This window comes from Cydia fagiglandana, chromosome 16 (assembly GCF_963556715.1).
Source record: "Cydia fagiglandana chromosome 16, ilCydFagi1.1, whole genome shotgun sequence".
In the NCBI taxonomy this organism is placed as follows: domain Eukaryota; kingdom Metazoa; phylum Arthropoda; class Insecta; order Lepidoptera; family Tortricidae; genus Cydia; species Cydia fagiglandana.
The window spans coordinates 1717518-1735109 of record NC_085947.1 but is presented as its reverse complement, the minus strand read 5'-3'; the positions used below and the strand labels follow the sequence as shown (position 1 = coordinate 1735109).

Below are 17592 nucleotides of genomic sequence, written 5' to 3'. Positions count from 1 at the left end.
GGAAATATAATATATATTTACAAGTACCTACACTAAGATAACAATAAACACTTAGTTGCGAACCAATCAAAACATTATTAAATCTGACCGTCGCAATTGAAATTCATCGTATAGGTAATAAAGTAAATAGGTATTTAATAGAAAGCAACACTCAACCTTAGGTATTGGAAATTATAGTTACCTACCTTTGTAGTGTAAAACTTGTAACTGTTGTTTTTATTTTTGTCAAAACAGCTCAGACAAGCATACGTTTTAACGTATGCATGCACTCGTTTCGTAGTATATTTCTCACATTAAACAAGTTTGAGATCACGAAGTCAGAACGACTCTTATGATGTTATTAAATTACATTATTTTATTATTTCGTTTACATCCCTAGTTGTATTAAGCTATCATTATTTAAGTGTGAGCACGAACCTCACACTTTAAAAAAAAATGACTAGTCAAAATAAGTGGTCAACAAAAACAATGATTATCATTTAATTGTTATGTGTCATTATTGTATTCATTGTGCCAAGGCCGATTAATTAACTTTTGCAGGCGGGATAAACGAGTGATTTGTAAAAATACTCGCCCATCCTCACTTCTGAGATATAAGGATCTAATCATTTTATTAAAACAACGGTATGTGTAATCAAAATACATTTATTTGGCACAATGAATATAACCTCTCTGAACTTGACTAACCACAATTCAGACACATACTATAATTATTATCTCGGGTTCTCACAAAACAAAACGAACTGACCTGCTCACAATTCAAATACCTTACCATTTTTAATATTGATCGACCGTCATCGTCGAACGTCACCCCACGACTGACTACGAATGATCGTTCAATATTCAAGATGGAGGGATCGATCACGTGACCATTCACGTGATCGATCATTACAAATACTTTTTAAAGTATAGTCACTTAACTTATTTAATCTATAAAAATGTATTATAAGTACTAAAAATCTATATAAACCACACAGTATCCTAACACGGGCAAACTGTTGGACTTTCTTGTACTTATTATTATACATGCAATCTCAATGCAAGTAAATATTCTTTATTGCACCAATAATTATACATTTTACATACATGTAAAACTACAAAGAAATTTTAACGGAAAAATAGAACCAGGTAACAACAGGCGGTTTTACACAATTTTGACATTAAATGAATCTTATCTTATCTTATCTTAAATGTTCCGAAAACTGAATAAAAACTTCATGAAAGAGATATCTAGTGGCCTAGCTAAAAGTCGCCAAAGTTTCCAACTCGAGCCAAACCCCTCAATTTGACCCACATCGCCAATTGGCGCATTACCTAATTTGTGTATAAACCATATGGGCCTCCAAGAACCACAGATGCTAAACAATACGCATGTGGGCAAACAACATGTTACAACTAACTACTAACACAATTTCGTATTCATTCCAACCTAAAGATCGTTTTTTTAGCATTAGAAAGAACTTGCAAGAAGGTAAGCGAAATTGACATGGCTTTTAAATTGAAAACGCTTTTTAAAAATCAGTAACTATTACTTATGAAAGCAGAAGAATATAAATGATCGTATTAGATACATAATTGTTACATATTTGCCGTGACCTATTTTTTTTTTTTTAAGAAATTAATATTTTAACTGTCGCTTCCCAATACATATATGATAGTATTATTTATGTCGTTAAGAATCTAGACTCCTTCACTAAGAATTCTGATGTCCATAACTATAATACTAGAAATAAAAATAAGCTTGCTATCAGAAAGTTTCGTGTTCGTAAAGTACAGAAGTCATTCGTTGGGCAATGCATTCATTTTTATAACAAGTTACCTGAGGATGCTTTAAGATTACCCTTTCCAGCTCTTAAGAATTACTTAAAAAAGTCATTGATGTTATTGAAGGCTTATTACAGAGTCGAGGACTACTTGACAGACAAACATGCATGGTCCAAACCAGAAACTGTAATAACGACAAGTAGCAATTAAAAGCATTGTATTATGTGTAGAGTTAAAGGTGACTCAGCTCAGGTAAAAAGCACATCAAATTGTATGAAAGCATCTCATAACAATCAGTCAGATTCATATAATATGTATTCTCATTTCTTTTATTGATTTTATTTCTTTTCCTTTTGTAAGAATTTGATATGTTTTCTGAAAGAGCTACGTATTTGTATAAAGTTATGTACTCACTGAGTATAATTGCATGAATTCTATAGTAATTTAAATTGTATTTTTCTTAATTACTCGTAATGCATGTTAATTATAAGATGTAATAATGTTTTGAAAAGATGTGTCCCGCCGAGTTTGTTGCCGGTCCCATATTGGGATACCCTCCTCCAATTGAGGGGGGATTTAAATCTTCTCGGGGCAGAGGTGTACGGTTGGAGCCGGTAAAGGTTTATTTGACGTTCATAAGCGCATTGTAATATGCCTACTTGAATAAACAATTTTTTATCTTTATCTTTAAAACGTGTTTTTCAATAAAAAGACACATCAAGATTGTTTACCTTATTTCTAATGCTAAAAAAACGAAGTATAAATATGGCGTCACTTGTAAAACAAAATAATTTCGAGAAATATATTTTTACATAAAAATGTTTTAAAGGGTCCCACAGATTACCAGTTCGCCGGACGATCAGACAGTTGTTCGGAGTCTGTCAAATTTTGCGTTTAACTGACACTACTGACAGGCCGATATCGCCCGGCGAACTGATAATCAATGGGCCCCTTAAGATAGCGGTAGTGGTTAGAAAGTAAATTTTCATGTAAAATTGTATGATTTATTTATATCTTTAAGGTTTCTATAACAATACAGGGTGATTCATGAGACGTGAGCAGGACTAATCCTGCACACTCAGTAACTGATAATTGATCGCTCACCATCGTGTTTATGTGAAACAACCACACTTTTTCGTATTTTTTAACTTTTTGGTGAGAGCAAATTTAATTCTGTACAATCATGGTCACCCTACTAGACCTAATTAATAAACATAAAACCTCATTAACCATAATGACAACATTTTGTTACGAAAAAAATAAACTGTCAAACTTGGGTGAGATACGAGTTTTCAAAAGTAACCAGTCCGTGATGACAGTGATGACATTCAATTTGACACAGAATATCGGTAGTTTAGTATTCTAATTTTAGGGTGACCACGCATGTCGTAAATAAATTAATAACTTTTTTTTTCAACATGACTAGAAAATTAACGTTAACCTCACTAATACTGATACGATACAGTTGCTTATAATTTACGAAATACGCAGTGTTAGTCCTGCTCACGTCTCCTGAATCACCCTGTATAATATATAGAATGACAAACGGAGTAGCCACGGAACTAACACAAGTTATGCACACGCTAGCGAATGCAGTGTCAAACTCGTGGTAAGGCTACAGAACGGCTGGCTACGAGAAAGTCGAAATTTGAAGGAATATTTTAGTCGCTTTAGCCTTTTTCGAGTGACAGGTCCCAGTAGATGACAAAGATATTTGGAATAGCCCCTTTCTTTTAGCATTTCTTTCCTTACAATACAACTACGGAAGTCCGCTTAAGATAAGCAGGTAGCTTAGTTATGTTAGACTGCCAACCTTATCACTATTCATAGACTAGGAATCCTCTAGACCGAGTTTAGAGCAATTATTTTATGCGACCGATGCGATGATGCCAAAAATGCGGGGGTGCGGGGGACGAGGTGAGCGAAGTCCCGTGCCGTGATTGGTCCGTTCAAATACACGGACGTCACACAAAGACACTTTCAACTCGAACATGGAGTAAAATTACCGTATGCGTAGTAGAGGGGGTAGCGCGACTATGCTCAGTATGGAGGATGTTTTGTCTGTGTCAATAGTTAATGAGGAATTATTAAGCTTCCCTTCTGACTTTTTTTTTAGGGTTCCGTACCCAAAGGGTAAAACGGGACCCTATTACTAAGACTTCGCTGTCCGTCCGTCCGTCCGTCCGTCCGTCCGTCCGTCCGTCCGTCTGTCACCAGGCTGTATCTCACGAACCGTGATAGCTAGACAGTTGAAATTTTCACAGATTATGTATTTCTGTTGCCGCTATAACAACAAATACTAAAAACAGAATAAAATAAAGATTTAAATGGGGCTCCCATACAACAAACGTGATTTTTGACCAAAGTTAAGCAACGTCGGGCGGGGTCAGTACTTGGATGGGTGACCGTTTTTTTTTTTGCTTTTTTTTGTTTTTTTTTTTTGCATTGTGGTGCGGAACCCTTCGTGCGCGAGTCCGACTCGCACTTGCCCGGTTTTTTTTATTAAAAGTCACAAAAAATAAATCACACCCTTCTGACTAATTATGTCAAATTATTTTATCCACAACTCCCGGCGTTGCACTATTTACTTTTTAAAATGTTTAATTTATTAAATAGAGCCTTTTAAATTTGGAACAATACCGTATTCACATATTTGGACAAACAGCTCCACTGATGATCTAGTTAGATCTGAAATTACCAAATTAAGAACCCGTGGGTGGATCCGGTCACCCAATGTTAATCGTTTCGTCATGGGTTTGGGATTACTATATTTTATTATAGAGTCTGTGGAAGCGCTTAATACGATTAGGTAGAGCTAGACCACAGGCAAAACATCCTCCAGACTGAGCATAGTCGCGCTACCCCCTCTGCCACGCATACGGTAATTTTACTCCATGTTCGAGTCGAAAGTGTCTTTGTGTGACGTCCGGGTCTTTGAACGGACCAATCACGGCACGGAACTTTGCTCACCTCGTCCCGCGCACCCCCGCATTTTTGGCATCATCGGTTGCATGAAATAATTGCTCTAAACTCGGTCTAGAGGATTCCTAGTCTATGAGCTAGACTAAAAAAAGTCTGCAACGATTTTGATAGCATACGCAGTGCCGTGTTATTTAGTTTACGTATACGTCATAACCATGTATGGGTATATTTTGATCACTATTTATATGCTGCCCATTGCGTTTTGTAGTGGTAAGCGTTTTTTTTTAAGTTGATACTCAAACCTAATTGATTAAAAAATGTATCCATTGTTGATATTAGTTCTATTAATTTATCTGTTGTTTCTGCAAATGCTGCGATATCGTTTGCGAAACGGATAAAGTGAATTATTTCCCCAATAATTTTGAACCCGCCCTTGTAATATGGGGTCATCCATTAATTACGTCACACCAATTTCTAGGTTTTTTTACCCCTCCCCCCCCTTGTCACACTTGGTCACATTTGCCAAACCCCTCCCCCCCTAGTGTGACGTCACATTTTTTCTACGAAATCGCCAAATCGAATTAAGTAAGTACAAGTACGTATTATTAATATTTTATCAAAATATTTTTGACGATATAAATATTAGTAATTTTATAACCCAAAACTGCTTAGGAAAGAAAAATAAACGATTATAAACTATTTTCGTTTTAAAAACTTGTTATTTAAATGTACCAGCGAACTTTAAATAAATTTTCGGTTACTGATGAAGTTAAAGTGACGTCACAAAGTTTGTGTCTCCCCCCTCCCCCATGTCACAATATATGTCACATTTTCTTGACCCCCTCCCTCCCCCTAAACGTGTGACGTAGTTAATGGATGACCCCTATACTGTTAATTTTTTTTTTTTGTTAGCCTGTTGTGGTGTCCCACTGCTGGGCAAAGGCCTCTCCCCCTGATTTCCATGACTCTCGTTGTAGTGCCTTCTCCGGCCAGCCACTGATGAAGGCGTCCAAGTCATCCCGCCATCTCCGTCTGGGCCTGCCACGTCCGCGCTTCTTTTGCGGCATCCACTTGGTGGCTATACTAGCCCACCTATCCGGATGCATGCGGCAGACGTGACCCGCCCAGTCCCACTTCAGCCTGGCGGTCTTCTCCCCCACGTCAGCTATGCGTGTTTTGGAGCGCAATGTGGTGTTTCGGATGCGATCCGTCCTTTTGACACCTAGAATACTGCGCTCCATTGCTCGCTGGCAAACCTTCAATTTGGACTTCTGACCCTCAGTGAGCGACCATGTTTGGGCACCGTAGGTTAAGACAGGCAGAATACACATGTCAACGAGTTTACGCTTCAGTGACATAGGAAGGTCGCCCTTCATTAGCTCCTTCATGGACCAGTAGCTCTTCCAGGCATTTTGAACACGGCGCTCAACTTCCTTGTCTTGCCGGTCACTGAAAGAGACTAACTGGCCCAAGTATATATACTCGTTGACATATTGTATAATCTGCCCGTCCACCTCGATCGTACGTTTCGTGCTATTAGTCATCACCTGAGTCTTTGCACGATTCATTTGAAGTCCAACTTGAAGGCTTGCGTTGCTCAGATCTTGGAGCATTTGCTGAAGTTCTGTGGCAGAAGAGGCAAAGAGAACTATGTCGTCGGCAAAGCGAAGGTTTGACAACCTCCTGTTGCCGACGACTATACCATTCTCCTCCCAAGAGACCGCCAGGCTCCTGAAAACTTCTTCGAGCGTGCTCCTAAAAAGTTTTGGAGATAACGGGTCCCCTTGCTTGACACCTCGCTGTACCCGAAACGTTGGTCCGGAAGACTGGAGTTTAATCTCTGCTGTGCTGTTCTTATATATGGTTTTGATAAGATTAATGTTAATATTAATTGAAATATACTGGTAATATTTTTGTATTCAATGCTTCCAATGACACTAAGATTAAGTATTGATATTGATAAATACTAGGTTTTGACTACGTCCTTTTAAGACCCAGCCATACAAATGAAAAATCCAAAATTTGCCACTGCACTTTGAACTTATACTGTAGGAAATAGAGTTGATTTTACTTTGTATAAAAATTAAACGAATCAATACAAATGTAACTCTGTTCCAATTGGATATGATTTAGATTTCATCAAACTAAATAAGTACTATAGGTAAGACCTTGGGTCTTACGAGGTTACACTCATTGAAAAGGTCCTAATTTTAACAGTAAACCTTACTATATATCTTATGACCTCAATAATATCCTAAGAAGGAAAGAGGCCTTATAAAAAACATGACTGTAAACTTCAAATTTGAATCATATATCATAGTCGCTAAAATCCTTATTCACTTGCAGTATTTGGCTATAACTCTCAAATATTGTGTGACGAAGCCATGTAACAAATTATCATGTACATGGCCCAGTAAGATGAGCGTGTCACGATGTGACAGTGTCATGTGACCTCAACACGTGACAATGACTATTCTATAGAGTCCATAGACAACCACTCGTAGAATAGGCACTGATTTTATACCTTGACTGCATCTCTAGTGGAGTATAGACCAGTGTTGCCAACTCGGATTTTGAAAAAATGCTAGACTAATGTCTAGATTATGCCAACATTATGCCAAAGAATTTCGAAACACCTATGCTAAAAAAATGCTAAAATATCACTTGAAATTAGACACTTAAAGCTAATACTTTTTTCAAATTTACCGCCTCTTTCTACTGACAAGATCTGCTTGACCAACTTTATATAGTCCGTTGACGTCCATCCGTCCACAAAAGTCAAAATTCATATGAAAATATGAACCACATAAGGCGATGGCGCCAAGTTGGTGCAAACTTGGCTTAGACTAAATTATGCTAAAAAATATGCCAGATGCTAAATGGAAAATGTTGGTGCCAAAGCGAGTGAAAATATGCCAGATTTGGCATCTTTTATGCCAAGTTGGGAACACTGGTATAGACCATAGAGATACAGATGTAGTGCATAATTGTTAAAATTACATTTTCTCGGAAACGTTCGTATTAGTCATGGTACTTCAGTCAACATCGTGCATCGGCCCCTGTTTCACCAACATGACAGGTGCGACGAATTGTAAAATCACTGTTGCTGACGTCACAGGCATCCATGGGCTACGGTTACCGCTTACCATCGGGCGGGCCGTATTCCTGTTTGCCACCATCATTGTATTATTTAAAAAAACTTTATTATATCGGAAAAAAACAGATATTTCTCTTGCTAAGTTTATGACAATTGTCACAAGAAACACTACAATTCTTCTAAATCTTTGACAATTGTCAGAAACTTCGCAGGAGAAATATATGTTTTTTTCCGATATAATAAAGTTTTTTTTTAAATAATACAATGATGGTGGCAATGATTCGAACAGGAATACGGCCCGCCCGATGGTAAGTGGTAATCGTAGCCCATGGATGCCTGTGACCTCAGCAATAGTGATTTTACAATTCGTCGCACCTGTCACCGATGTGAAATTGGGGCCAGTACTTTTTGTACCGAGACTGACTGAAATAGCGAGACACGTTCGCTCGTACGTTTCCGTGAAAATACGATGGAAAATAATAATGCACATCTGTACACTCGCGTTCCCGACGGACCCTACAAGCTTATGGCTCCTCTACACGATGGGACAGCGCCGGCCACTCCAAGGGACACATTTATGCAAGCAAGTTTAATGATGTTGCTATCTCATTATACCGCATGACTGCGTCCCTTGGAGTGGCCGGCGCTGGCCCATCGTGTAGAGGAGCCATTACAAGGCCCGCCAAGCGGGACGTTATGGAAACTTAAAATCCCATACAAAATGACACTTAACGCAAACGCGTACGTCACGTCAAAATTTACTATAACCTCGTGCCGCCCAATGTACATTAGGATGTACACTCAGTTTCGATGGAATGTCAACCTTAATTAAAAAGAAAGTAAGTAGCATTTCATTTGTCCCGTAAAATTATCGAACAAATTAAAATGAACCCAATTGAAAATACAACAAGATTCTAATTTCCTTGGCTATTATTTTGTATGGTGGGCGGCACGAGGCTAGGGGTACACTAGGACTAGGGGTAGGTACTGAAATGAATGGTCGCGCTATTACGACTACTTAGGTAGGTATACCAAGTTAGTATGGGAGCGCAACGAGTGGTGCGCCAATCTCAAGTCCCCTGTACACAATGGGCCATCGCCGACCAGTCCAAGGGACGCAGCCATGCGGTAGAATGAGATAGCAATATCACTTGCTTCCTCTAACGCATAAATGCGTGCCCCAGACTGGCCCACTGTCTGTGTCTCAAGTGAATCATATGCTCCGTCTAATGTAAGTGATCATTGCTGTACTAACGAGTATAACTTGAAATGTCTTGCTTCTGTGAGCTCTAATACATACATACATTTACTAAACAACGTTTCATGAAAATTTTAAATAGAGCTAATCGTTAGCTTATCGGCACTAGTAAGGAAATATTTATCATACCCGTGCCACAGAATAAATAATAGTACTACCGTACAAAAAGGAAACTTCCTACAAAACCGAAGATTGACAGCGGTTCAGGGTCGAATCATGCTGTCCCTTTCTAATATATGGCACTATCCCTTTCGGATATTTAGGGTTGTCAAAATTCAAGCCATTATAATTATCTGTGGTAGTACTGGTAGTGCATGCAAAGGAACGTCAAGTTGTGTCAACCCTAATAATTTCTCGGAGTAATGCTGAGCCGAGTTGGGCCGAAGTCAGGAGTTTCGCACCTGTGCCCGTACCAAAAAAAAAACAATCGAAATTGGCTCAGTATTTTCGGCTTTTCGACACACGTGTCTGTCTTCCTAATAACCAGTAGAATAATGTAATGACTAATAAATACCTAGCTATTAATCTAAGTTTTGCTAGTCAGGTAAAAATAGCACAAAACTCTCTGATTTTGTCAAAAGTTTCTATTCTACATATTCGTTCGAAATTCTCGTTCGTCTATTTACAACCGCACCTAAACCACACCGCTAATAGGTACAAGTACTAACAGCAAACAATTGACCAAAAATATAGCGTATGTCGTCGCAATAAAGTTCAAGAATAGTCGGGTTATTATGTCGAAGATGGTTCTAATAACACACAATTTATTAACCTTTGGTAGAGCTTATGGTTATTGAAATAAGGTTTAAGTTGGTTAGTTAAATGTGTGAATGAAGTTACCCTGTACATCATTTAGTGACATTCCGCGATTTCGACTTTCGACAGCGTTGGTCAATTTCCTATGTGCTGGAAGATTTTAGAAACACAATACCACAGAATAAATAAAAATAGTACTAGGTAACAATACGTACTTTATGGATCAGATTTCTATTCTTCACGATTTTATGTTAGGTATTGTATTTATATATTTTTATATATATTATTTTATTAGGTTTCATTTAAATCACTTGCCTGACTGAATCACTCGTTTTCAAAGGGCTCACTTTCAATACGTCAAGTTGTTAAAATAAATGTTAGGTGCTTCTATAACTCTGTATCTTTAGGTACTTAAATAAAAGTAAACAAATAATTCGTACATTTTCGGGTAGTTGTAACATTTATTCAGTGGCGGATTTCCCATAAGGCACAGTAGGCCCGGGCCTAGGGCGGCGAAATATTAGGGGCGGCAAATTGTGACAATAAATTCGCTGATGATAACAAAAAATAACTCAAAATTAGGCCAGGCAACGAATTCTCAAAAAAAGGTACCTAATAGAGGGAAATGCTTGAAACACAATTTTTGACTTTGTACCTAACTTTATTTGGACTATCTAGGAGGTGAACATATCAAAAGTCCCCGGCCGTAGCCCTTGAGCAGGGGGAAGAGAGAGGTTTGAAGGTCACATTTTCCAGTTTTTCGCTTATATCTCGGAAACTATGCGTTCTAACGAACGACATGATCATCATATAAAATGAATGTTGGTTAAATTTGCTACAAGCTACAATTTTTATGATATCTGTGTGTGTTGCAATGTTTAATTTCTCGGTGTATTGGCTTGTCTGTAATGCCGTGTAAATAAATAAATAAATATTGTTAAATAAATCTGGAGGGCCCTCCACACTTGTGCATGAATCGCAGCGCGAAGCCGCGAACACGAGTGTGGCGTCGATTTCGCATATTGTTGACGCCTTCGCGCCTTGTTCCCCGTTTATAGGGTTCCGTACCCCAAAAGGAAAAAACGGAACCCTTATAAGTACTCGTGCGTCTGGCTGTCCGTCTGTCACAGCCTATTTTCTCCGAAACTGCTGGACCAATTAAGCTCAAAATTGGCACACATACGTAAGTTTGTGACCCAAAGATGGAGATGGAAAGAGGCCATTTTTGGGGGGTAAATGAGAAAATTTAAAAATAAAGTTTTTGAAACTATATTGTGTTACATATCAAATCAAAGAGCTCATTGTAAGAATCTCAAATATTTTTTTTATAATTTTAGGATAAATAGTTTAGCAGTTATTCAAGAAAATGGGCGAAAAAAAATTTTCTTGTTTCTTTTTTAGATTTTTTGAATGTTTTGTAGGTACTCGTACATAAAAAGTCAATGTTATTGGTAAAACTGTCATTTAAAATTAAAAAGTATTTGCTTATTTTTTTCCTATGCTCATGTCACAAGGACGTATAGTTTCTGAGATATAATAAGCGAAAATGTGACCTTCAAACCAAACCCCCGCTCAAGGGGACTTTTCATATGTTCACCTTCTAACGAGTCCAAAAAATTTACTAATTGTAAGTAAAAATGTGTCCAAAGCATTTCCCTCTATAATATATCTTTTCGTTGCCTGATCTAAATGTAGTCAATATGATGGGTGCTGATGCTGAGAAAGGGGCGGCTACAAGGCTTGGGGCCTAGGGCGGCAAAGACTGCAAATCCGCCACTGCATTTATTGATTAACCAACCAAATACAAAACCACCTGGATCTGTCACTGAACGACCTGACTTTAACCTAACTATTTGATCATGTAATGTTTTCATCTACCCTCAACTGGCTTAAAAAACAATGAGAGGGTAGATTTTGTTTACTCTTTTTTAAATACCTAAAGATAAAGACTATAGTTCAATTAACTATCGGCCTGCCGGCATTTACTCAATAGCCTACACAACTAATCAACTGGCTAATTTAACCAGTTGGCTGCGACACGTACCTATATATACGCGTGCATATCTTCACAAACACGTGAATGGCGTATAACTGCTAATATTAGCGAATATATATAAATGAGCAGTAGACCTTCATTTGGCTGTGTTTGCCAAATTAATAAACGTAATATATGTAAAGATTTATGCAATTCTTGATAAAATATCAGATTCGGAACAATTCGGACTCAAAATGCGCTCAAAATGTCTGCCACACTCCGCCTAATAAAATAAGAAACCTATTATTATACTTTGACGCATCGAAAACGACGTTTGCGTTGGCGAGAACTCAGCTCATAATAAAACACGAAACACACACAGTGCTTAAGTATAATAAGCGAAGAAGGTATATGTAGTAATTGCTTATGGCGCCACATCTATTGACTCCTCTACACGATGGGCCAGCGCCGGCCACTCCAAGGGACGCAGCCATGCGGTATAGTTCGTAGGTTTCAAACAGAGCCCGAGCTAATCTTATTGTCTATTGTTAAGTAAAACCGCTCGTGCCACGTGCCACCACCACCTGCATAAAAACCTGCGTACTTCGGTTACTGAGTGCCGGCGAGTCGAACGCTACAGAACGAGTCTAAAATATGTCATCGAGATGCGTAACAAAGGCGCGTTATCGGAGAGCGCACCTACACTGGTTTTTTGAGCGTTGGACTAGCCCGCGCTCAGGTGCCAAATAGAATAAGTATGACACTTTTTGGCAGGTAAGTAGCACGTGCGGTTTTACTTAACAATAGACAATAGGATTAGCCGCCGGGCTCAGTTATGAAGCTACGAACTATAGGATGAGATTGCAATATCACTTGCTCCCTCTAACGCATAAATGCGTCCCTTGGAGTGGCCGGCGTTGGCCCATCGTGTAGAGGCGCCATTAGATGAGGCCATTTCATAACACTTTATTCTCACTATGTTTTTTGTAGGTTGTAGGTATGTCTTTTGTTTGTGTTTACGAATAAAAGCATTATATTCTATTCTATGGATACACACAAAAATCAGAAGATAGATGACCATGGGACTCATGGGAGGGGTACAATGTTCCTACCTAAACCTTAGGTCCTAAGCTTTAGGACTTACAAGTATGACCATTGATTTTAAATTAAAGGCAAAATTTAATAATTATTCACCTGTGCAATCGAAAAACAACTAAAGGTTTCGTCACATAGGCGCGTTTGCCGGGCGGGGCGTGAGCGTGGCGTAAGCGTTTTAAATGTAAAAGCGGCGCGCCGCTCACGAGCCGCTTACTAGACGCGCCAGTGTGACGGAGCCTTTAGCTACCAAACCAGCTCAAATCACACAAATTTCCATCACTTCCCTTTTCGTAGTAAATAATTATTCAGTATTGATTGTTAGGCACATAAGTTATCAATTAAAATTATTTAAACAAATCAAACCAACACAAAAACAAATGTTAATAATATTAAGACAGTAATCAGTACCGTCATGCTATTATTATAGCGGTTTTATAATAGGTATGTTTATTAAATTCAAAAATAACAAGAAATATTATTAATAAATATAATAGCTAATATTAGCAAACAGTTTCAAAGACTGTAAGCTGTAATTAAAATAGAGTATATTCAATTAAAACTCAAAAAAAACTACACTCAAAATTTTATGACTTTCCGTAATGCAATAATGTAATGAAAATATTCTTAAATATAATTTTATATCCTGAACTGTAGTAGATACAAAACAGTTTACAATATAAATTAAGAGTGAAGTTGTAACTGTCAAAAATAAGGCTTCTTACAAGTTTACAATCGTTTACATTTGGGCTCTTAACACAACACTTTAATAGAGCCAGAATCATGAAAGACCTAACATCCTAATCTGGAAAATGTTAGTATGGTTGTTAGACACATCACATTTGCACACAAAAAACATTACTAACTGTCATCCTGTATTGCCCAAGAGTTGAGCGCAGTGTGTGCACCGAGACTCCAAACAGGCACTCCGAAATGCTCCTTCAAGCATGAACTGTTACTCTCTTTCATCGTATTCAATAACACCTTCGTTGACTTCCCAACATTATCCGTTCTTTTCAAGAATGCAGCTATATCCAGCCCGCATGTCTCGTTGACAGTCTTCCGGCATTCAGCCGCTGCGTATGCGGACAATAAGCCATCTTGTCCGACAGCGGAGCTGCATACTTCGTTAACTAACTCGAGGACAGCCATTTCTGACTCGAAGATGACTTCACAGCATCCTGTTAGAGTAACTTGCAGTTGAAATATTTCGAGGGCTGAGCGGTCAAACTCTATCTTATCAGCCTAGATATCTTTCCATTTCTATATGAACTCCGCACACATAAAATTCCAATTTCAAAAACCCATTTGCTTGATTTGTTGGGTTTGACCGCTCACCCCTTCTGTATAGATAGTTCTAATCATTTAGAATAAGACATGTCATGTATATAGGGTTTGCACGACGGATCCGAAATGCATGGGAAGATCTGCGGATCCGGATCCAGATCCGGATAATTTCATACATTTCGGATCCGGATTGCAAACCCTACATGTATATGATGGTCACAGTTATCCAGCATCCAGCTAAGAACAGCATCTGTCATAGTATATCAGCTGGGCTAGCACATGATTGGCGAGGCAGTATCTTGCCATCCATCTTTAATTTATACAGTTAGAAAAAGATGGGTAGTGTATCTTGTGGGCGAGATGCTGTCGCGCCAATTATGTGCTAGGTTTACTGGCAGTGTTAAAAAGTTACTGTTGCTTTGTCACATGGATAACAGCACCCATCATTTATGCTGCTGATTTGAAAACTTAAAATTACAATGTAACTATGTAGCAAAAACCAATAATCAACAAAACAAAGTAGTTGCACAGAAAAACATTATGTTGTCAATATAAAATACAATAATGTTTTGCAATTGATAATAATTTAGCAAAAAAATGAATATTATTTTGTAATATTTTATGAATGAATAAAATAAAAAAATTTTGACTAAGTAATATATTACTCAAGGTTTATTTTTCAATGTTAGTAGCTCTGAAACAGTGAGTTTAGCAAAAAGAGCCTTAACACACACAATATATGTCATATTTATGAAAGATTTGACAAATTGTAGTTTAACCCATATATGCCCAGAAATAATTGATGAATTGAACGCCTCAAGGTTACAGGCCCTCTCTAGATGTGAGTTTTTTCCAGTAGCTCAAAAATGGAAATGGGTACATGGGGAAACTACAGTGTACTTTGTTTACACTCTTATTTGAACAAACAAATTTTTTAAATATCTCCTAATCTTGCTAAGGTATGATCCGTTAAAGTTAATGGTGTATAAGAAACAGATCCTGTATATAATTTATAATTAAAATGAATAACTGTTGATTAACATACTGTTTTATGTTTCCTGTTTTCCATTTTAATTGACAAATACTTAATGCATTTATAGTAAAAATTATTAATTTACATGTAAGGTTGGTCCCTGATTTATATATCCAGTTTTCCATTTAAAGGAAATACATAGGCATTTAACAGATAATTTATAATTATTTATTGATTCATCATCACCGGTAAGATTAATTGACATAAATTTTATTATATGCATAATTTACCTTAATGGTCATATCTTCATTAACTATACTGTTATTTATTCTAAACAGTTGCTACAATTACATAAGATATCCCGAAATACGACATTTTTACACTATAAGTAATATGCAAAGTTGTAATGCAAAATTAATATATTTAAATGAACATTATTCCTAGATAATCCTTTATGTTCATCAAGCTAGGTAGACATCCCTGACACATATTACAAAGCAGAAGAACAAGATATAGAGATTTCCAAGTTAACCAACTGGTTTGATTCTAACAGCATTCCGATCAGATCTTATGTCAACATTAGGTAATGCTCAGTCAACAGCTGGGCATATTTGCACGGCCGCGCTGGGAACTACAAACACGCACGCGAAAGTTTCGTTGCGAAAAACTACCCAGAGAATAACAAAAATACCATTTCAAAAGTCATTTTGAACATTGAAAAGCGTGTTTTGTGTACAGATCGCCGTATAATTAGATTTAAAACCCTCTAAACGTCGCGGCGTCCAGCGATATTGACATTGAGCTTAGAGTTATAAATACCGCGGTTACCTGCGTCCCGGTCGAGCTGGTTCGGCTTCAGCTGTCCCTGGCCCAGCATCAGAGGCGACAGGATCCTAGGCCACAGCACAGCGAAACACCCCACAACAATCACTAGAACGAACATCGTCTTCCGCGGCCCCAAAGCCTCCTCGTTCGCCATTCTGTCGTCGTGTTTTCGTATCGTTTCGTCACGCACGTACACAGCCGGTCGCACTCTACGGGTACATCGTCGTGTGTGATATAAATAAAAATTTTACTCGACTCGCCCCACGGCCGCCCGAGAAACGAGAAAGCTCGATGACAGCTGTCAAAGCGCCCTCTCCGGGGCGGGCGCGGAACGCGCCTCGGGAGCGATCCGAATTCCTTCTTCGCTAGGGTGCAACCAAGATCTTCGAGAGTAGAACGCCGGTGGATTGAGCTGGCTCGATGTGACACAGCCGTATATCAACGTCAATCAGCTATGCCGACATCTTGCCTTCCCAGCCACCGGCTCGGCTTCTTCTGGTGAAATCGTCGGGGCGGCACTACAATTCAAATATTGACAGAGCGAATTAGCGTTAGTCGGAGGAGCGTTTGGCGCGGCGGCCGCCGGCGGCGCTCGAGCCAGGCGTCGGAACAATATGGCCGGGCGCGGAGGCGGCACCGGCTAATAACCCGTCCCCACCGCGTCGAGGACTGCATACGCTCAGATGAATACTAATTAGACACTCTTTGTACGTACTTGTCATTATTTAAAAGTGTCTCCTTCTAGATAAAAATGCCTTCGAACACTCTTCACAGGACCAAAGGGCTTTAAACATCCCTGCTCATCTTAAACGCCTAGCCTAAATAGTTTGCCTTGATAGATGTGGGCGCGACCTACGCTATGATAGAGTGGGTCAGACTGTGACCCTGGCTCTGTAAATGCTTTGCATTAGGTACAGCTTTCTTGCTAAACATGAATATTTACATACGGAACATCTTGTTAAAAATTTAAATAGTTTCCGCGTAACAATTATCCAGACTTTAGCAGCTTTAAAATAACACGACTGGCTGTATATTGAATCATCTAGGTACCTAATGAACTCGTCAGCTTGTAATGACCTAATTAGTGAAATGGGAGCAACAGAACGGCGGCAGCCGTTTGTTTAAATAGGATGAGATAAGCTCAGGTTGAGGCTTATCTCGGTTTATTACGGCTCCGATAACAAACGATACAAAAAACTCACTTCCTCCTTGCTTCCTCTTATTAATATTGTATTTATTTCATGTTATAGGAGGCAAACTACTTAAGCAAGGTGGTACCTAGGCAGTTACCGCCTCCCGTGGACTTGCAACCAACTGCAACAAGTGAGGAACGATCTTCTGTTGAAGGGGCTCTTGTTTCGGAAATATCGCGAATATCGCGACCAAAAATCGTTGTAGGTAAATATATAAAACATGTAAATAGAGAAAATAATAACTAAGCCTAATGAAAATGTTCTAGCTAATTTAACATCCTCTTCAACTGCATGCCGGGTACGAGGTACCTACACATATCGCCTCTGGGGGCTTACCACCAAAACCGAAATTCGCAAAATTCCATCGTGTAGAGGAGCCATGAGAGCCTACCACGAACCATGTTCGACGTGTTGCCTCCCTTTCACACTTACGTACGAATTTACAAG

At 38.6% G+C, this 17592-nt stretch overlaps 1 protein-coding gene across 8 annotated transcripts in view; it reads right to left on the bottom strand.

Annotated features, from left to right (window-relative positions):
* LOC134671690 (resistance to inhibitors of cholinesterase protein 3) overlaps positions 1-16724 on the bottom strand; it is a 53928-nt gene extending 37204 nt beyond the window's left edge. For 3 of the 8 annotated variants that reach the window (XM_063529509.1, XM_063529514.1, XM_063529511.1), the window contains exons 1-2: positions 15956-16721; positions 13734-14048 (exon numbers count right to left, since the gene is read on the bottom strand). In XM_063529509.1, the coding sequence (XP_063385579.1) occupies positions 13734-14048; positions 15956-16106 (466 nt within the window). In that variant the 5' untranslated portion in view covers positions 16107-16721. Of the gene's footprint in view, positions 1-13733; positions 14049-15955 lie in introns of all 8 variants that reach the window. The other 5 variants (XM_063529512.1, XM_063529515.1, XM_063529510.1 and 2 more) reach the window with 4 other exon arrangements.
* Between the last annotated feature and the right edge of the window lie 868 nt (positions 16725-17592).